General features: G+C 49.2%; 3 protein-coding genes across 6 annotated transcripts in view; 2 read left to right on the forward strand and 1 right to left on the reverse strand.

The window, feature by feature from the left end:
- The window catches only part of IST1 (IST1 factor associated with ESCRT-III), a 578,781-nt gene that overhangs the window by 231,103 nt on the left and 325,516 nt on the right, over positions 1-22,162 (forward strand). The window lies entirely within an intron of this gene.
- On the forward strand, positions 720-6,581 carry MARVELD3 (MARVEL domain containing 3). The gene is made up of 3 exons (XM_050922940.1): positions 720-789; positions 1,613-1,740; positions 4,586-6,581. Exons 1-3 carry the CDS (start codon positions 737-739, stop codon positions 5,194-5,196), a joined length of 792 nt encoding a protein of 263 aa, XP_050778897.1. The 5' UTR covers positions 720-736; the 3' UTR covers positions 5,197-6,581.
- Positions 13,068-22,162, reverse strand: part of PHLPP2 (PH domain and leucine rich repeat protein phosphatase 2) — a 147,197-nt gene continuing 138,102 nt past the window's right edge. For all 4 annotated transcript variants that reach the window (XM_050922905.1, XM_050922906.1, XM_050922903.1 and 1 more), the window contains one exon: positions 13,068-16,324. In XM_050922905.1, the coding sequence (XP_050778862.1) occupies positions 15,185-16,324 (1,140 nt within the window). In that variant the 3' untranslated portion in view covers positions 13,068-15,184. The remainder of the gene's footprint in view (positions 16,325-22,162) is intronic.

Below are 22,162 nucleotides of genomic sequence, written 5' to 3' on the forward strand. Positions count from 1 at the left end.
CAGCTCCCTCCGCTCAGCGCGCAGCTCGCAGCCCCGCCCCGCTCAGAACCACGTGGTCAGGGGGCGGGGCTGGGAGCTCAGCTCCCTCCGCTCAGCGCGCAGCTCGCAGCCCCGCCCCGCTCAGAACCACGTGGTCAGGGGGCGGGGCTGGGAGCTCAGCTCCCTCCGCTCAGCGCGCAGCTCGCAGCCCCGCCCCCTGACACGTGGCTCTGAGCGGGGCGGGGTCAGGGACGCTCCTGGAGGCGCCTCGGCCGTTCCCTTGGGGCCCTGCGGAGCCTGGGGCAAATTGCCCCCCCCCCCCCCGGCGGCCCTGCAGGCTCCCAGCCCGGGGCAGAGGCGGTGGCTGTGCTGAGCGCTGCACGTTCTCCCTCGGCTGCTGCGCGGCACCCCGGGCACGGGGACGAGCATCCCCGGGGCCCAACCCCCCCCGGGCGGCCCCGGCACCCCGGGCACGGGGACGAGCATCCCCGGGGCCCAACCCCCCCCCCGGGCGGCCCCGGCACCCCGAGTCCGGGGACGAGCATCCCCGGGGGGCCCGAACCCTGCCACGGCCAGAGGCGCCTGGCCAGTGTGTAGCGCAGGCTTCGGCCACCACAAATACCGACCGCCGGCCTCCGCCTCAGGCCCCGCCGGGGTCCCTCTGCCCGGCCCGGCCCGGCCCGCTGAGCCCCGCCCCAGCGGTGAGGTGAGCGCCGCGGCGCACGGGGCGGGTCTCTCCCTTCAGTCCCGGCCCGAGATGGCGGAGCGCGAGCGGAGGCGGCCCCGGCAGGCGGCGAGCGGCCCTGGCCGGTGAGAGCGGGGCGGGGCTGGGCCTGGCGCGAACCAAAGCTGCCCCCCCCCCTGCCCCTCCAGTGCCCCCTACCCCCCCATCCTCACTGCCCCCCACACCGGCCCACCTGCCTCCCCTCACCCCACCCTCTGTCCTTACCCCCACTGCCCCCACACCTGCCCACCTAGCACCCCCTCCTGCCTCCCCCAGCTGCCCCCCAGCACCCCTCGTGCCCCCACCCCCACTCCTGCCCCAAGCCACTATCCTCTACCCGTGCCTTCTGCCTGCTCCAACCTCCCCCACCCCATCGCCTCTCCCTCCAATGGGCCACCTGCCTCCTCACCTCCTCTCTCAGTGCCCACTCCTGCTCCAAGCCCCCCACCTGTATCACCCCAGTTCCCACCTCCCCCATTGCCCCTCCCAGAACCCTCTCTTCACTGGCCACCTGCCCCTGCCCCTGCTTCCTCCCAGCACCCCTTGCCTGCCCTACTCTCTGGCCCATGCCCTACTGCTCCTCCACCTGTCCCCCAGCACTTGCCTCCATGCCAGCTCTCCCACTAACTCTGCCCTCAGCCCCCTCCCAGCGCTGCCCTACAGCACTCCCACCCTCAACATCTCCCCACCTTGCCCCTTCCTCCCTCCAGCTTGTCCCTATCCCAGCAGCCTCTGCTCCCCATCCCAGCACTCTGACCCCCAGCCTTGGCTCTTATCTCTGCCCCCCCCCATCCCTCTGCTCTGTATTCATGGCTTCTGGACCCCTTTGCCCCATTCCTCTTTCCCCCACCTGCTTTGACCCCCTGCCAGGTCAGCCTCTGTCTCTGAGTCTCTGTGTTTGGCTGGCAGTGAGGAGCCCCCACCTGTGTTGCCATCCCCCATACGTGGACCCAGCTGCGAGAGGCCGGAGTGCTACCAGGCAGAGCCGTCAGGCCTGCTGGAGTGTTACCAGTGCCGCTACCTGTGCACGGCCAGAGGTAAGACACACCTGCCTGTGACTCAGCGGATGCTCTGCACTAATTCCCATAGTGCACAGGGCCCTCTCTGGGGAATGCGGGGGCCAGGTGTCCTGTCTAAAGTGGGGGGAGAGGGGTCTGCTGCCCCTGCCGCCTCTTGGCTGTTAGTCCTGGTGAGGCTGGACAGAGACACCTGCCAGTTCCCTCTGTGCCCCTGGCCGGTAGCTGGATGTGTGTATTGAGCTGCTGGGCTCACCCTGCCGTAGGGTGACCGGATGTCCCGATTTTATAGAGACAGTCCTGATTTTTGGGTCTTTCTTATATAGGCTCCTATTACCCCCCACCCCCATCCCGATTTTTCACACTTGCTGTTTGGTTGTCCTACCCTGTTCCCCCAGCTCCTCCTGGGAGAATGAGGTCTACTGGCAGGGGGGGCAGGGGGAGTCCTGATTGGCTGTTCTCTCCACTGCCCCACTTCCTGAGCTACAGCAGCCAATCAGAGGAGGGTCCCCACAGGTAGTGCTAACAACCTGCGTGACTCAGCAACCCTACTCCTTTTCAGAAATTTGATTTCCGGGGCTAGGACCTAACCCGACACATTTACCCTATGTGTGGTGTGTGTACACAAACCCACTATAACCCAACATACTTACCATGTGTGTACAAACACACTGTAACCTGACATACTTACCTTGTGTGTGTATTCTTAACGCAGTGCATTTTAACTTGCATGAGTCTGTGGGTGCACTTTATCCTGATGGCAATGGTCTCTTCTGTCTTTGGAATCTCTGAATCTATGCGTATGCAGACCTATTGCAACTGAGTGGACTTCAACCTGGTGTGTGTGTACGTACACACACAGACCCACTTCACCCAGTGCTCTTTAACCTATGTGCGTACACACACCCTTTTGAACCCAGCGCACTTTAGGCCCAGGAGATGGCCATGCCTGCAGCAAGGTACATAGCTGGGATGTATCTTTCCGGTTGGGGATCTTCCTCATTCCAATAGTCCCAAATCCTCTGAGACAAAGACAACACCTGATTCCAGGAGAGCTGTTCACTTGCTGATCTCGGGGCTAGGGTGTGTCATACTGCAGAGGGGCAAGGAAGAGGTTGTGCCAGTGGCCGGTGAACTCTCATGCCTTAAGCTGAGTGTGGGTTATTGAGGTGAGGGCTCTGGTCAACTGCACGTCTCTCTACTCCTGTGACTTGCTGGTGGGCATCAACCTACAGGGAGCAGCAAAGCAGCAGGAATGGGATTTGCTGTTGATGCTGAGAGGAGAGCAGAGGAGGCTAGATAACTACCTGACACCCTTTATTACAAGCTCATAAAAAGGGCTGTATCAGTGGATTATGGAACTTTGCTCAGTATCAGTTGCAATAAAACTCCTCCAGAAACCTGTTGGAAGCAGGGAATGGGGGAGGGTTTTGGTGCCTTTGCATGCGTGAATTAGTTGCTCAGAAAGAGTCAAGTTGCTGTTAAGTCTCCTAGCTGCCCCCTTTCTCCTTCATACTGTTTTACAGCAAATCCAACCTCACACAGCAACTTGCCTCCCATATCCTCCACTGCTGTCATGTAATGCTCAGGGGTAAAGTCAGGGCCTGCACCCAGTACTGAGCCATCACCTGGGCTCTCTGCTACCTTCTCTGACTGGACAGTTTGGAGGATGTATGACCAAGTTCCTTTATGCTTTATTCCAGGTGCAAGGGTGAAACTTCTGTGCACTCTTCCCTCCACTGGCTCAAGTGCTTAGACTGTCAGTTTGTGGGTACAGGGGCTGAGATGTTTGGCACAGTTAATTTGCCGTACACCCCCATGGACACTGAAGGGAGCTAACTGGATCCAGCAGCATGTCCAGCTACTGCTGGCTCTGAACGTTCAGGGAGCGAGAAGGCTAGGAGTATAGCGTGTTCCCAGCCAGGCGCTTGGCCCTTCCCTAGGTTTGGAATACAGGGTGTTCCCAGCTGGTCCTGCCTCAGGTGGATTCTTCATTTGCACCCCAAAGTGGCTGAGTGCTTGGCAAAGTTGTGAGGCTTGCGCTGTCCACAGCATACAGTGGTGATGAGGGATGCCCTTAGTAAAGCTGCGTGCCTTTTGGGGTTTGAGGCAAGTTAAAACAAATTAGATTTTCAGAGCCTGCTAACAGCTGTCTTTATTTCCTGCTCGGGGGCTGCTGGCTTGTTTGCATTAGTGAGTTGTTGCTCCTGTCTGTCAAGGTAGCTGTGTAACACCCCTCAGCATGACAGAGTGTCCACAGGTCCCATGGATTTATCTTGAAGTTGTGGGTGCTCAGCACCTAAGAAAAAAGGCCCTTAAAATATAAAGATCAAAGCAAAATAGTCTCTCCTCCTCCCTCCTAAAGCAGATAGGTTGGAACTTGGCTGCTTCTTCTGGTTCGACCCTGCATTCAGGGGGCAGGTGAGGAGCTCTCATATTAATCAAGCTTCTTGATTTGTTTGGATTTGTAACAATTGCAAGCCCCTCCCCAGAGATCCAGGTACTTCAACAACAATTGAAATACACTTGACAGTAGGACTGAGGAGTAGTTCCCCACTATGCTGTATGGCTGCCCTCTCATCGGACACATAAGAAAGAAGTTGGGCTTTGCAGTGATGGGAAAATGTACAAGTTAGTGCCATCAGGGAAACTGGTGAGGAAAAGGTGGGCCTTGCATGTTGTCTGGTGGTCGTCTTTCCCTCAGGGAGCTTCAGCGACTTAACTCATGCTCAGCAACAGGCATACCCTCCCTCATTCCCCGGTGCTGCTGTGAGAGAAGCCAGCCCTCTTATAGTTATGGGGGGTGCAGGACCTTCTCAATAAGAGACTCATTGCTAACTGGCCTTTGAATTGTTCGTCTTTGCAGCTTGCTGCCAGCTGGTGGAAGTTCTGCTGACCATGCTGATCCTGATCTGCAGCTCTGTGTCCTACAGCTCGACAGGCGGTTACACCGGCATTCCCAGCTTGGGGGGCATTTACTATTATCAGTATGGAGGGGCTTATAGTGGCTTTGATGGGGCAGAGGGGGAAAAAGCCCAGCAACTTGACACCCAGTTCTACCAATTAAAGCTGCCGACAGCAAGGGCGGCGATGGCTGTGGGAGGGGCCCTGATGACCTTCTCTTGCCTTCTGGTTTTGGTTGGTGTGCTGCGGCTGCCATGGCATTTCCCAGCCTGGCTGCTGCTCGAATGCACTCTGGACATATTGATTGCACTTGGCTTCCTGCCTGCTCTCTACTTCTACTTCCACCATCTGTTGGATGCCTACAGTTCTCCAGTGTGCAAAGAGAGAGAGCATCTCTACCAAAGCAAAGGCTACCAAGGCTTCAGCTGCAGTGTGCATGGGGCAGAGATAGCAGCTGGGCTCTTGAGCTGCATTGCCATCGTGGTGTTCTTGATCAGTGCTGGCCTTGCTGTCAGGGGCTACAAAACAGTTCATCAGCTGAGAGAGAAGTCAGTGCAGGTGTATGAGTTTTAGGGTGGCTTGTGCATACCCAAGCTCATCTCTCTCTGTGGCTGCCAGCCTGGACACCAAGAAGGGGCAGCACCATTTTCCCTAGCTCAGGACATTGCATCTGCACTGCTACAATCAGAACACAGGACTGTGACCACAACAAGCACCCCTACCATGAGAGAACAGCTCCAGCTAAAGCCAAGCCAAGCTGCTCTTAACCAGCCCTCGCATTTAAATCTTGTGACTGTGAGCGGAACAGATGCATTCTTAGTTCCATGTCTCCTCCATGGCTCTGCCTGTTAGCAGTGACTAGCTTACTGCTTGTGCTGAGCTCAGTATCTTGGGACTAGAGGGGGCCCTCCATCCCCTGATCTGCAGATGTCCCAGCTCTCTCATTGGCCATAGTCCCGTTTCTCCCATACAAGGTAGAACTACCAGCACTTGGCAAGATATCTTGTTCATTAGCTAAGACTGAGCTTTTCATGTGACTTTAAATAAGCACAATGGGACTTCATCTCTCCTCTCATTGCTGCATGTTCGAAAAACTTTGATTCCCAGCTGCTTGCTACAGCAGTGCAGGGAGCAGGAGAGAATGACATAGGAAAAGAGCCCAGGCTCAGCCACTAAACCCTGCCACTAGCTCTCCTCTGAGCCTGTGTTTCCTCACATGGTGGAGGTCAGGGGGTCACCTTTAAATAATGGTTATTTTTTTAAAATATAATTGATCATATAAGAAAATGATTCTACAAACCTGATCATTAGCAGAAGGATGAGGTGAGGACAAACACCAACCATTGTTCCCATAAAGCAGGGGTTCTTAAACTGGGGGTCAGGACCCCTCAGAGGGTCCTGAGGTTATTACATGGTGGGTCACGAGCTGTCAGCCTCCACCCCAAACCTTGCCTTGCATCCAGCATTTATAGTGGTGTTTAATATATAAAGTGTTTTTTGATTTATAAGTGGGGGGGTTGCACTCAAAGGTTTGCTATGTGAAAGGGGTCACCAGTACAAAAGTCTGAGACCCACTGCCATAAAGCAGAGTGATGTCACTCAGGCAGTAGAGTGTGACCCTAATGATTCGTTGAGGGCTGCATGCCTGTGTGGAGCCTAGCAGAGAGCCCCTGCACAGGGCAGGGCTTTACACTATAAGAACATGTTCAATAGCACCTAGGATTGAGTCTGTGACCAACCCATGGGGAAATGGCATGAAGGCCTGGGAACGTAATGGATCACAGTGGAAATGAGAGAAGACTGAGCAAGATCTGAGACTTTGGAAAACAGAGTTCAGCTATGAAAATTCTGCTGTCAGATCTCATAATAAAGCCTCCATGCTTTACAGTAAAGATTAAATGCTGAGCTCTTCCTTGTATTCTTTATAAACAATTAAAGGTGAACTTTACTTTTTTAAAGTTTGACTTATTTATGGAATGTAATGGGGCAATAGCTCTATGAAACCATGAACAAGCTTCAAAATGAAATGTCATTTTACAGCAGCCCCTATGTGTAGCATCCCTTCGTTAGCACTGACCACATGGAAAACATGCAGAACCAACATGACTGGCCAGCAGTGCCTAAAAACCCACCAGTGAATAGAAGTGATGTTTAGCCTCTAGCGTTTCTCTTACTTAATTGGCACCACTCTCTACTCTAAACCATCACGAGATCACAAAGCAGCAAGGTTGAGCCAGAGATATGGCAGTTGAAGAAAAAGATTAATAAAAGCCAATTATCAGCTGAAGTATATCTGGTTTTGCTTGGTAGTGCTCTCTTTTTGCTACCTGTCACTCATCCTCTAGGGAACTGGGAGGGGAAATGGTACTTATTTAGCAAATCCTTCTCTCACCTCTCAAGGCAAGAGGTGAATTATCTGCCCTCCATTAGTGCAAAAATACAGGGAGAGGAGAACTCTATTCCTGCAGCCTGCATAACCCTTAGCAGCCAAATAAGTAGTGTTACCCAGTGTAGTCACTGCAAAGCTCTGTCTAGGCACAGTGGCTCATGTCAGTCCTAGCTACAGGCTAGTGATGTTCCACTTACTATCTGCTGCAGATACCTTTTGAGAGCTGCACAACAACGTACTTCTGAGGCAAAGCTACTGGCCAGAACTCTTCACATGAAGAAATTCCACCTTGAAGATGCTTTACAAGTACTTTATAAGGAGGAGGCCTTATTGGGAGGCGGGGGGCCATGACTGAGGTCATGTCTACACTACCACTTATGTCAGCAAAACTTGTATCGCTCAAGGGTGTGAAAAAAAAAAAACAACAGCCCCCTGAGCGGCATAAGTGCTTGTGTACACAGTGTTATAGACTCATAGACTTTAAGGTCAGAAGGGACCATTATGATAATCTAGTCTGACCTCCTGCATGACGCAGGCCACAGAATCTCACCCACTCCTGTATCAAACCTGTGTCTGAGCCATTGAAGTCCTCAAATCGTGGTTTAAAGACTTCCAAGGTGCAGAGAATCTTCCAGCAAGTGACCCGTGCCCCACGCTGCAGAGGAAGGCCAAAAAACCCCAGGGCTTCTGCCAATCTGCCCTGGAGGAAAATTCCTTCCCAACCCCAAATATGGTGATCAGCTAAACCCTGAGCATGTGGGCAAGACTCACCAGCCAGACACCCAGGAAAGAATTCTCTGTAGTAACTCAGATCTCACCCCAACATCCCATCACACGCCATTGGGCATATTTACCACTAGTAGTCAAAGATGAATTAATTGCCAAAATTAGGCTCTCCCATCATACCATCCCCTCCGTAAACTTATCAAGCTTAGTCTTGAAGCCAGATATGTCTTTTGCCCCCACTACTCCCCTTGGAAGGCTGTTCCAGAACTTCACTCCTCTAATGGTTAGAAACCTTTGTCTAATATCAAGTCTAAACTTCCTGATAGACAGTTTATATCCATCTGTTCTTGTGTCCACATTGGTACTGAGCTTAAATACCAGGGAGGGAGAGGAATTATTTATTCCTCTGATATATTTATTGAGAGCAATCATCTCTCCCCATAGCCTTCTTTTGGCTAGGCTAAACAAGCCAAGCTCTTTGAGTCTCCTTTCATATGACAGGTTAACCATTCCTCGGATCATCCTAGTAGCCCTTCTCAGAACCTGTTCCAGTTTGAATTCATCTTTCTTAAACTGGGAGACCAGAACTGCACACAATATTCCAGATGAGGTCTCACCAGTGCCTTGTATAACGGCACTAAACACCTCCTTATCTTTACTGGAAATACCTCGCCTGATGCATCCCAAGACCGCATTAACTTTTCAAAACAGCCATATCACATTGGCAGCTCATAGTCATCCTGTGATCGACCAATACTCCGAGGTCCTTCTTCTCTTCTGTTACTTCCAACTGATACCTCCCCATCCTATAACAATAGTTCTTGTTATTAATCCCTAAATGCATGACCTTGCACTTTTCACTATTAAATTTCATCCTATTACTATTACTCCAGTTTACAAGGTCATCCAGATCTTCCTGTAGGATATCCCGGTCCTTCTCTGTGTTAGCAATGCCTGCCAGCTTTGTGTCATCTGCAAACCTTATTAGCACATTCCCACTTTTTGTGCCAAGGTCAGTAATAAAAATATTAAATAAGATTGGTCCCAAAACCAATCCCTGAGGAACTCCACTAGTAACCTCCTTCCAGCCTGACAGTTCACCTTTCAGTACGACCCATTGTAGTCTCCCCTTAACCAGTTTCTTATCCACCTTTCAATATTCATATTGATCCCCATCTTTTCCAATTTTGCTAATAATTCCCCATGTAGAAATGTATCAAATGCCTTACTGAAATCGAGGTAAATTAGATCCCCTACATTTCCTTTGTCTAAAATATCTGTTGGTTTGGCACAATCTACCTTTTGTAAAACCATGTTGTATTTTGTCCCAATTACCATTGACCTCAATGTCCTTGACTACTTTTTCCTTCAGATTTTTTCCCAAGACCTTGCATACTACAGATGTCAAACTGACAGGCCTGTAGTTGCCGGGATCACTTTTTTTTCCCTTTTCTTAAAGATAGGAATTATGTTAGCAATTCTCCAGTCATACGGTTCAACTCCTGAGTTTACAGATTCATTAAAAAATCTTGCTAATGGGCTTGCACTTTCATGCACCAGTTCCTTTAATATTCTTGGATGAAGATTATCTGGGCCCCCTGATTTTGTCCCATTAAGCTGTTCGAGTTTGGCTTCCACCTTGGATGTGGTAATATCTTCCTCCATATCCTCATTCCCATTCACTTCTTTCTTTGTTTTCTTCTTATTTATATGGCTATAGAATCTTTTACTATTGGTTTTAATTCCCTTTGCAAGGGAAAACTCTACATGGCTTTTGGCCTTTCTAACTTTATCCCTACTTGTTCTGACATCAATAAGGTAGCTTTCCTTGCTGATCACTCCCATCTTCTATTCCTTGTAGGCTTTCTGCTTTTTCTTACTCACCCCTTTGAGATGCTTGCTCATCCAGCTTGGTCTACAATTCCTGCCCATGAACTCCCCTGCCCTCTCTTCTTGGGATGCAGGCTTATAATAGTTTCTGCAACTTTGACTTGAAGTAATTCCAGACTTCCTCCACCTTTAGATCCCCAAGTTCTTCATGTCAGCACAGGGTGGCTACACGAGATCTTACAGCTCATCAGTACAGCTGTGCTGCTGAAAGGTCACTAGTGTAGACATGGCCTGAGACCATCCTGGATAAAGCTGGTCACAACAGTGCTCACACCATGGCATAATTGTGGCACTATGCAAGTTCTCTCCAGTGCATTAACATAAACAGAATATACGCTTAGATGAAAGTAAAAATCTTTATTGCTATGTCCGCTGAAAAGTTGATCAAAAATATTCTTCCTTTCTGAACTGTTCTTTATATCTTAGTAAAGAATCAATGGAATCACATTTTAACCCGAAGGATCTTCCTTCTTTTGCTCTCACATACATTGGGTGTGGGGCTGAAGGTGCATTCAGTATAACAATCTACTTCCAGACACAATGAAAGAGGAGTATTGTTATAGCTGCATGCTAGAGTCATAAAATAGTATACACTTCATTTTAAAACAAAGGCATGAAAAATAGTTTTGCTGCAATTTAGCTTTAACATGCTCTAGCTCGTGACAGGTTAAAAAAGTTAACACATTTCAAAAATATCAAAAATACACAAGTCTGAAGATTGCAATAGAACAGCGGACAATGATTGCACAAAAACTATTATGTGAGCCCACTGCCTGAAGGCCCTTTGGCACAAAACCTACATCCTCCAGGAGAGTGGAGAAACTACAGGGTTATGAGGACCGGTAGATGTGGCTGAAAGTTCTGTAAACTAGAGAAAGGGTGGTAGATCTTAAGAGCAACCTATCCCCATGACAGAGAGAGTATCCTTAAGTGCTTGCCACATTCTGGAATGAAATTAACCCTTGCCCCACAGTTTTGGGGGTCTCGGCAGTTTCTATCAGGCAGCCTCAGCCTCACCTACTCTAGGCAGCTAGGAGCAGTTTGGAGGCTGCTAACTGGCTAAGAATTTCTTATCCTCAATACTTTTTGCCTTGGAATTAGTTTGCTTTTATATCAGATGTTTTGTTCATTAGTTCCTTCTAGTGGAACCTTACTGAACAAGTAAAGCAGATAAGTTAGTGCCTTAGGAGTATCTGCTGCTGTTGAAAGTGCACACCAAGAGGGAGAGAATTACTTGAGGCCACGTCTACACTACAGCATAAAATCGAAATTATTAAAACCGGTTTTATAAAACTGGTTTTATAAAATCGATTTTACGCGTCCACACTAGGGCACATTAATTCGGTGGTGTGCGTCCATGGTCCTAGGCTACCATCGATTTCCGGAGCGGTGCACTCTGGGTAGCTCAGTAAAAGAATGAGACCAATAACTTCGATTTCCGTCCACACCCTAAATCGATATAGTAATATCGATTTTAGGGTTACTCGTTGAGGAGGAGTACAGAAATCGATTTTAAGAGCCCTTAAAATCGATTTAAAGTGCCTTGTAGTGTGGACGGGTACAGCGTTAAATCGATTTAATGCTGTAGTGTGGACCAGGCCTGAGACTTGACATATCAACTAGTACTAACTGGAAAACTGTTCCCCCCCCCACTGGGAAAGCAGCAGTTCCAACTTCTCTTCCACGGACAGTTTCCTTATTACACAGATGCTCTAGGACAGTGATTCTCAACCTTTTCCATATTTTTATTACTAGAAGAAGGGGAGAGTGGCCACAAGCCCCAAGTCAAGAAACCTTCTTCTATACTAAGGTTGTGTTTACTGGGAATCTTTCACTGCTGCAGAGATGATAGCAATTGTGCAATGGCCTGAAATCACCATCAGGGAAAAGAAGAGGCTATGGAGAACTGTGATCAGATAGAAATCGAAATAAGCATGGAAAACTCCTCTCTCTTTGTATTTTGCCTCATCCTCATCTGAGAACCCATCACTAGGGCTGTCCCCACCAGCCCATCCTGTCCCCACATGGGTGACAGGATTCCTAAGGAGCTTGAAAATATAAGAAAATGAAGTAAGTTGGGAAAGACAAGGAAGAAGCTTGCTGGCCCCTGGAAAGCAGGAAATCAAGAGGACAGGAAGAGGAGGCAGCTCAGACTGCAGCCTGGAATGAAACACTCTTCTCATATGGGGTGTGTTAGAACAATGTATCAGAGCAAGAGGAAGCCCTGTGTTCTGACTGACGTTTATGATAACATGCCAGGTTCTGCAAGGACACCGCCACTAACCAATGAGTGTACAGGATTCGGAGGGAGGGAGCTGGTCACATTAAAACCTCTTTCTGCTCCAAATACGTAGGATTAGAGAAACTCCTAACTGATGATCACCGTACACAATTCAGCAGCTCCACTCCACAGCTTCCAGGGGGCTGTAGAAAATGGGAGGCTCTGTATCTATACACTTCATCTGAACTTTCTGTTCTGCTTTCTCCTGCACTTTTCCCACTGAGCCGTACAGAGCTGATAAATCAGTCCTCTCAATGACAGCTGCAAACACTCCCTCCCAGCCCTGGCTAGTTGGAGCCCAGATATCATAATCAGAATCTAATTACTAGTCGGAGACGTGCTGGATTTTCCACATCAGTGCAAGGATTCTAATACAGAAACTTATTTGTAATAACACATACTAGTGTACTAGTGCAAAGATTGGTTCACATTCTTACTCAGGAAGAGGGGCACATTTTCATGTCAGTGCATTAGTCCAAGAGCCAGCTCTTCTGTAGTGCTTCTGAGACTATTGGGCTGGCTCATAAGTTTTATCGGTAGTGCAAGAATTAAAGGGACCTGCAATTTTTGCTTCTTTTTAGGAAGAGAACCTGAAAGGTTTTTTTGTTTTGTTTTTTTAAAGAATTTTTTTGTTCTTCCTGTTTTCACTGTGGACTCCTTGGATAACTCAGAGACAGAGTGGGAGCGCTCTTATCCCTTAATTCTCTCTAGATTGACAGAACTAGCAGAGATTTTGAATCTTTAACAAAAAGGTTTTCTCCCAACTTCTAAGTTAAAATAGGTGTTAACAAAACTCAAAGGGTCAGACCACCCTATGGGAAAGAGGCAGTTTTCTATGACATTAGCTAACATGGTAATTAAACCACGGTGAAATCCTAGGGCTTGTACACACTAGCACTTATGTCAGTATAACTTATGTCGCTATGGGGTGTGAAAACGCCACTCCCCTGAGCTATGATGTAAGTTAGTCCGAACTAAGCACCAGTGTGGACAGCATGATGTTGGCGACATGCAGAGGTGGATTTATTATGCTGACAGGAGAGCTCTCTTTCATCGGCATAGGGTGTCTGCACTAGCAGCACTGCAGATACTTTTTTTTCCCTAGTGAAGACAACGCCAAGGAGTTTTACATTCTGAATAATAACCACTTCCCCGCTATCAAGATTTCTCACAGGATCTATGATGTCAGAATCTCACTAGTTCTCTAGTTGTACATTGAGTATACCAGGTCAGACAAGACCTGAATTTCTGATATAAAAGATAAGCAAAAAATAAACACACCAAACAAAATAAAACTCACCCCAAAAGCCCAGAACTCTTTTGGAAAAACCTTTCAGACTTTCTTCCTAGACATAAGAAAAAAGTAAAAACAACAAGAAAGGGCACTAGTCCCATATAATGTCATAACGAGGCTATCAGTGTTGTCATACCATGAAGGGTATGTCTACACTGGAATTAAACACCTTGGGCTGGCCCGTATAGGGCTGACTCAAGCTTACAGGGCTTGGGGCTGTTTAATTGCAGTGTAGATGTTTGTGTTCGGGCAGTAGACCAGGTCTGGGACCCTCCCTCCTTGTGGGGTCTCCCAGCCTGAACGTCTACACTGCAAATAAATAGTTCTGGAGCCCACGCAGGCCAGCTGCAGATGTTTAATTGTAATGTAGACAATACCCTGAGATTACAGAGGCAGCTCTCACCTCGGAGCTATTGTTCCCAGCTCCCAGACTGCAGACTCAGGAAGATGACTTGCCTGGATCACAGATGGAAGGTTGTCTTTGCAACCCTTTTGTAAAGATGAATGCTTAAATCCTGGAAAAGCAGCCAGAAAAATGCTATCAGGGCACCACACTGCATACTGGCCCATCCAGGTCCTGAAGGTAGAAACTGGAACACATTTGCCAACTGGGCGCTGGGCAGCTCACTGCTACTCTCCAGAGTTGTTCTAAAGTCCTTTTTCCTCAAGTGTGCTGATAAAAATGTTTTTATTTGGGAAAAATTCCATTTTGAATTTAAAACTAAGCAGAAACCACATTGTTTCATCTTGTTCATTTCCTGGTCTGGGCACTTGCAGCTGGAGCACAGGCAGCCCTGGACTCTGATTCCGCTGAGACAGGCAAGGATGCTTTTGCTGCTTCAGTGTAGGGGCTTCACATTTTGCAGTGTGTGTTAGAGGGACTGCATGTGAAATGGACCATCAGAGACCTTCTCAGCATATGCAGGGCACTCTGGCAGCTCACTAGCCTTTACTGCTATAAACCAAACACCCTGATGAACAAGATGAAGACTCCCCACTCACACTTCTTAGCTTCTGCCAGCTAAGGGCACCACACACAGCACAGACTCTGTGCTTTGCAGGGGATTCTGGCTTCATCCCATGTGGATATGGAAGGCTCTGCCTTGAAGTGCACACCAGGCGGGTGGCCAACCCCTTATCCCGTATGGTTGTACACACTAGCCCCACCCCACCCCATTATCTTATTTGTTATGGAGACAGCCAAACCTCTCCTGGAACTTCTCCATGCCCATGGTTATATCTGTCATTGGGGGCCCCCAACCCTCATGCCCCAGTTGTATCCTTCAGGTTGGAAGGAAGCCCCTGAATAACCTCATAACAAGTAGTGACAAAACTACCTCAGCTCCCCCAGTGCCCCTGGATGAACCTATCAGTAGGGCACCAATTCCCATGTGGAGGAATCCCCCCATAATACCCGTTGTGAGGTTACTGAAGCCCCCTCTCCCTAAATAGTAAAGTGCTGGGCAGATGGGGAGCAAAATGGCTCGAGTGCAGTCAATGAAAGTGCTTGCGATGCATATAAGAATCAGTTCTCTGACTGGTTCTGTGTCTCTAGTAAGCTTCATTGTGACAGGCTGTATTCTCTGAATAGTAAAGCCAAGTGACCAGTCCCATCATGATGGCTGAATAAAACACTTCACAGAACTCTGGATGCTGTGCATAACCATAGCTGCCTCCTCAGCTCCCACACAGAAACCAGCCCACTGCCTGGCAACTCAGGAGGGCAAGGGTTAATGGCAGATGGTTGGACCACACATAGGGAAGTCTGCCTTCTCAAATGCCAGACAATCCCCAGCACGGAGCTTGGTTGCTAGCCCGAGTACCCTGGGCTCACAGAACAGCAGGGATGCTGCGTCAAGAAGCTGGCAGCCCTGAGTATAAAGCTCCAGGCTTGTCCTCCACTCCAATAAGGAGGGAGCTGATGTCTGTTCCTTTCCTTGCAGATGCCAACTCCCCTACACTATGGAGCGGCCCGGTGGGGTTACAAAGCGGTGTCAAACTCATCTGGAGGAGCCATTGCAGCCTTCTCACTGAGCTGCTGCTCTGCACCACTCTCGTGGTGCTGCTTAATTTGCTCCTTCACTTCCTCCTCCAGGTCAGGGGGCACAACAAATCGATCCTCTGGCTCCAGCTGGGCAGGAGCAGCAAAATAACCTGTTTTCTTCTTCGGCACCTCTGTGGCTACCTCAATAAGGTTGAGGCTCTCCTCCAGAGGCACTATGGAGCCATTGGAAAGCTTCTTCCCATAGAGACAGCATGTAGAAGGAGACTTCTGCAACTCGCACCTCTCCTTGGTTCCTGCCAGGAGGATGTTGCTAGTCATGCTGTTCTGTCTCCAAATCCTGAAGAAGAGCCCCCCAGAGTCATCTTCTGAGCTTGCAGCAGGAGATCCCTCCTCAGCACCAGGAGGCACAGGCTCCAGGCTTTTTCCTTGACAGCAGTGGATGTCCACTTCCACCTCCACTTTGCTGCCATTGGTCATCACACCCTCCACAGGCTGCTCATCATCACTGTCCAGCCCATTGTCAGACTGATTACTCGAGAATGTGGCACAGGAAGGTTGGCGCTGAAAGATACTGGAGGAGGGCACGGGATGGAGGCTGCAGCGTCGCTCGGGTTGAGGCACCAACCCGGCATCCAGACCAGCTCCACTGTGCTCATCTGACGCCGTGGATCCCACCTCACTGCTGACTTCTGAGGCTGACAGCTCACTGCTGAACTCGGAGGCAGTTCCACTACTGGAGGAAGGTGTTGCTGGTTTGGCAGTGGAAATACCCCCCCCAGGGCCCGGCAAAGGGAGGCCGTGCACCTCACATGTGCAGCTGTCCTCACCAATGTTCAAACACACCACCATTGCTCCCACATTGTCTTGGCAGCCATAGCTTTGGGCTAAAGTGCAGACCTTCTTTGCAGCAGCTAGTGGGTCATGCAGGTGGCGTACAGCCGTGACTGCCTCTGTATAAGAGAGGTGTTCCCAGAGGGCTTTGTTCCCCAATAGGAGCATCTCATCCTCCACAGTCAGGGGAATGGAGTAGACATGAGGCTTGGGCAGGATCCAAGGATGTAAGTACGTGCATCCTAGCATCCGAGTACAGCAGGTAACACCATTAACTTTGTTGTCCTGCAGTCAAAGAGAAGGCAAAGTCTGAGCAGTTAGCATACAAAGACCATTCTGAGCACATTCTCTCCTGCCTATACACTTGCCTAGAGCTCTCAAGGAGGTAGACATGTCTTCTCTCACACAATGGGATTAGTCCATTACTAGACAGAAATGGTAGAACTATCACTAATAAAGCAGAAAAGGCAGAACTGTTCAATAAATACTTCTTTCTATATCTAGGAAAATGCCAGATGATTTAGTCATATAGGATGGTGGTGGTGATGGTGATGATGATGAAATACTTCCAGTTCCAACATAACTAAGGAGGATGTCAAACATCAGCAAGTTATTATAGTTAGACATTTTTAATTCAGCAGAGGTGGATAACGTGCATTCAAGAGTTTTAAAAGAGCTTGCTGAGGAGCTTCTTGGCACACTGGGGAAGTTTCAGAGGACTGGAAAAAAAGCTACTCTTGTGCCAATATTTAAAAATGGGTAATTTACCTGAGTAATTATAGGCCTGTCAGTCTGCCATCAGTCTCAGGCAAAATAACAGAATGGCTGATAGGAAACTTGATTAATAAAGAACTAAAGGAGGGTAATAAAGTTAATGCCAATCAACACAGGTTTATGGAAAAGAGATAGCATCAAATTAACGATCTCTTTTTTTTCATGAGATTAAAGTTTGGTTGATAAAAGCAATAGCGTTGATGTAGGGCCCAGTCTACAAGAACATTTAGTTTATGGCAAACTGGTGTGTGAATCTACCCCATGCTAGCCTGCCACACGCTCACTTTCTGTGTGGACCTTGCTGATGCGCATTAAAGCTAGTTCTTTTTGAAAAAGGACTAAATCAAAGCAAATTAATTAACTGTTATTGTGCATCACCAGGGTGCACAGGGACAGTCAGAGTGCAACAAGCTAGTATAGAGACAGTTTATCACCCACCTTCCTGTGAAAAAGCGGCTACTTACCTATGTAGTACTTGTAATTCTTTAAGATGTGTTATGCACATATACATTCCACTGCAGATGTACATGTCCCAATGCACACACGCTGGAGACTTTTGCCAGCAGTAGCACTATGTGGTGCATGTGCCCCCGTGCTGCTCAGGTTCCCAGATGACACCAGCTCCCTCTCCGTTCCTTCACAATGCTGTATGTAATGTCTAAAGTCAGGGGTACCAGAACAATTTTTACAGTGGGGCTGCTGAGAGCCATTGAACCAAACTGTAAACCCTGTATATAATGGAAACCACTTCAAGCCAGGGGGTGCAGTAGCACCCCCAGCTCACCTAGTTCTGGCACCTATGTCTGAAGTAGAAAGGAAGGTGGGAGAGTCATGGAACATATATCTGCACAACATGTGGCAAAGAAGAGGAAGTTACTCATCTTTAGGGTGACCAGATGTCCCAATTTTATGGGATAGTCCTGATTTTTGGGTCTTTTTCTTATATAGCCTCCTATTATCCCCCACCCCGTATCAATTTTTCACACTTGCATCTAGTCACCCTACTCACCTTGTGCAGTAATGATGGTTCTTTGAGATATGTGTACCTATGGATGCTCCACTGTAGGTGACTCCCAAGCACTACCCACTCTTGGTAACTGGGACTTCGGAGTCTGATACAAATGACAGTACAGAGGCCCTGAATTGGGCACATGAAGCCGAATCACTCAGAATGGCATAGTGTTCTGTGAAGGTATGTGCAGAGGCTGATGTAGCTAGAGGCTGATGTAGCTGCTCTGCATATCTCTGATATGGGGATACCTTTAGAGAAGGCGATTGATGAGGAGACTGCCCTTGTGGAATGCGTCATACTGAAGATGAGGGTGTTACCCCCTTTAATTGGTAGCAGAGTTTAATACAGCCAGAGACTCTCTTGGATAGTCTCTGAGCTGAGATTGCCACACGCTCTGATCTATCTGCAACTGATAGGAAGAGCCTGACAGATTTTCGGAAGACCTTTATCCTGTGTAAGTAGAAGACCAAAGCTCTGTCACATTGAGTGTATGCAGAATTGCCTCTCTACTGTCCATATGAGGTTTCTGGATAGAATGTTGGGAGATGAATGAGTTGATTCACATGAAATGTAGAAGTTACTTTGGGAGTGAACTTTGGATGTGGTCTGAGTGTGAACTTGTCCAGGAAGAACATTGTAAACGGGATGTGCCATCAAAGCTGCTATCTCCCCTACCCGTCTGGCAGAAGTGATGGCAATGAGGAACACCATCTTCACGGAAAGGTGAGTTAATGAACAAGCAGCCATGGGTTTGAATGGTGGTCTAGTCAATCCCTTTAGCACTAGGCTGAGGTCCCACTGCAGAGTAGGGATCCTAGATTGTGGGAAGAGGTTTGCTATATCTTTTAGAAACCTCTTCTTAATTGGGTGAGAGAAGATTGAGTAGCCTTCTACCTGCTGGTGGAAGGCTGCAATTGCTGCCAAGTGAACCTTCAGTGACCTAGTAGAGAGACCCGATTTCTTTAAGGATAACAGAGAGTCCAGCAACGTGGCTGAATTAGGGATGACATCTTTGGATTGGCCCCATATCCAGAATTCCTTCCATTTCTGCAGGTAGGTGCAACAAGTAGCACCCTTCTGACTGTGCATTAGTACCTCCTGTGCCTCCTTGAGCAGGATGTCTCTATGTGCTGGAACCATGAAGGAGCCACCCTTTCAGATGTAGGACCCATGGATTGGGATGAAGGGTGCAACACTCATTCTGTGACAGAAGGTAGGGAGTGATCAGTAGGGTCACTAGTGGACACAACCCCAGCTGGGATGGGAAGGGTATCATGTCTGTCTGGGCCAGGTGGGGGCAATTAGAATGTTTGCTTTTTCTTTTTTATCTTCAAGAGCACCTTTAGCAATAGAGGGAATGGAGGAAAGGCCTAAAGAAGGCACTTGTTTCAAGGGATGAGGAGAGCATCTCCCTTGGAGTGTTGTCAGATCCCTGCTCTAGAGCAGTAAGGTGGACATTTCTTGTTCTGGTAGGTAGCGAACAAATCTATCTCTGCGTAGCGGGGTGGCTACCTGCTCCTGCCCTTCGGGGCTTAAAACAGTCCAGGAGAGGGCTGTAGCTGGGGCAAGAAGCCTGGGCTGATTGGGAGAAAGCAGGCCCAGCTGTGGCCAGGTCCCAATCAGGCCCAGCTAGCCCCTATAAGAGGCAGTGAGTCAGGAGCCTAGTCAGTCTCTTTCTGGCTGTAGAGGGAGAAGGGCCTGGCTGCAGGGAGCTAGACAAGGTACCTCAAGTGGAGCAGGGCTGGGGAAAGGAAGCAGAGCTGGGGAGCTCCTGCCTGGAAAGCCCCAGGCTGCGGCCTAGCATTAGGTCAAGAAGTACTGGGGGCTGCAGGGGGCAACCCAGGGGTAGGCAAAGGCAGCAGGTCCAAACCCCTTTGCCTATGATGAGTGGCTGATACTGCAGTCTGCCCCAGTGAACAGGGGCTAGATGGAGACTGGGCAGTAGCCAATACTGAGGCAAAATGCAGATAGTGGGGTGGGGGTTCCCCTGGGAGGGGGAGACCCAGTTGAAAGAGGCACGGGGTCCAGGGAGGGAATTGGGGCCAGAGGACAGGCGGATCACTGGCCTGCAGAGGTCGCTCCGGGCTGGAAATTGAGCTAATTCCCAGAAGTCACCAGCAGGAGGCACCGCAGGGGTGAGTCAGGCCCGTCTACACTCTGGTAACCCCCATTGCTGGAATATAAAATGTAAAATGGTTGGCTCTACTTCCCATTCGTGGTCGAGCGGGAACTTGCAGTTGAGGCTGTCAGCCATTGTGTTGTGTATTCCTGGTAGATAGGCCGCTGATATTAGGATGTTGTGAGAGATGCACCAATTCCACAGCTTCAGAGCTACCGTGCACAAAGAATGAGATCTGGTGCCTCCTTGATGGTTTATGTTGTACATACAGGCCATGTTGTCTGTCATGACCTTCATGTACATGTCCTTCATCAGTGTGAGGAAACGAGCACTTGCATTTCGAACAGCTCTGAGCTCCAGCAGGTTGATGTGGAGACATATCTCTGACAGGAAGCATTTGCCCTGAACAGTGTGACCACTGAGATGCGCTCCTCAGCCTATGAGGGATGCATTGGTGGTCAGAAGAAGGGACGGGGAAAACTGAGCGAATGGGATCCCCATGCAAACATTCATTGGGTCCTTCCACCAGATCAAGGATTGCTTGACTACGATGGGCACTGACAGGAGATTGTTTATATTGTCTTTGTTTGGTCTGTATACCAACCACGGTTGGAGGCCCTCTCATGCACAGTCTGGCATGAGCAATGATTGATGTGCCTGTGTCCATGTGCTCCAGCAACTATCTGGCCAAGATTTGAGGACTGGATTGTATTGCCTCTATCAAAGAGGAGAGACGGAGAAATCTGAGATGTGGTAGGAGCGCCCTCACCTGAATGGAGTCAAGGTTGGCGCCTATAAAAACTAGTTTTGAACCGATGTTAAGGACGATTTTTGTTCATTGATTTGTAGGCCCAGTCTCAGAAATAAGTCTTGTGTGGTCTGAATGACTCACTGGGCCTCTACAAAGGACCATGTCCTGAGAACGAAGTTGTCCAGGTAGGGAAAAATCATGATACCCGGAGAATGTAGATGGGCCGCCACTACTGAAAGCACCTTGGATAACACCCTGGGGACCAATGCAAGGCTGAAAGGGAGTACTCTGTACTCAGGGGCGGCTCCTGCGGAGGGTCCGCTGGTCCCACGGCTTCGGCGGACCTCCCACAAGCGTGCCGCCAAAGGCAGCCCGCCTGCTGCCCTCGTGGCACTGGCAGAGCACCCCCCGCGGCTTGCCGCCTTGGCGTGCTGGGGCCTGGAGCCACCCCTGTCTGTACTGGTGATGGTCCTGGCCTTGCATGACCCCAAGGTAACTCCTGTGTTTTGGTATGATAGAGAGGTGAAAATATGCATCTTGAAGATTGAGGGCCAAGAACCAGTCCCCTTTTTCTAGTGCTGGGATAACTGTTGACAGCGTAACCATCTTGAATTTTTGCACCTTGATAGACCTATTGAGCACTTTGAGGTCCAGTGTAGGTCTCCAACCTCCCTTTTCTTTGGTATCAGGAAGTAACGAGAGTAGAACCCTTTTCTCTTGAGATGTGTGGGTACCAGCTCTATAGCTCCTATGTTGAGGAGATGATTCACCTCTTGGTGTTTTAGACTCTCATGTGAAGGGTCCCTGAAGAAGGATGGAGAAGGATGTTTGGAAGGGGGAAGTGAGGAGAAGTGGAGGGCATATCTACCCTGGAAAATTTCCAGCACTCAATTGTTGGTTATCCATTCCCAGGTACTGAGGATAGGGGAAAGGCGGTCTCCAAAAGGAGAAGTGGGGTTTCCCAATGTGAGATTGTAAGGAGAATGTTCTATTGGCACCTTGACCAACCCGTCAAAAGTGTCGCTTTGAAGTTGAGGGCTGAGACAAGGGCGGTTATGGCCCTGATTGTTTGCGCTTACAGAATTTCGATTTCTTTCTCTGTGGCTTGTACAATCTCCGCAATGAATATTGAGGCACGTACTGCAATGATCTCAGCTTGACCTGTGGTTGAGGACTATTTTTTCTTTTGTAAGCCGGCCTGTATATCCCCAAGAATCTCAGAGTCACTCGAGAATCCTTTACCACAGCGATTGGCAACCTTTGGCACGCAGCCCATCAGGGCAAATCCCTGGCGGGCCAGGCTGGTTTGTTTACCTGCCTCATCAGCAGTTTCGGCCAATCACAGCTCCCACTGGCCATGGTTCACTATCCCAGGCCAATGGGGGCTGCAGGAAGCGGTGCGGACCAAGGGATGTGCTGGCCACCACTCCCGCAGCCCCCATTGGCCTGGGACGGTGAACCAAGGCC

Source organism: Gopherus flavomarginatus, chromosome 14 (assembly GCF_025201925.1).
Source record: "Gopherus flavomarginatus isolate rGopFla2 chromosome 14, rGopFla2.mat.asm, whole genome shotgun sequence".
Classification (NCBI taxonomy): Eukaryota; Metazoa; Chordata; order Testudines; family Testudinidae; genus Gopherus; species Gopherus flavomarginatus.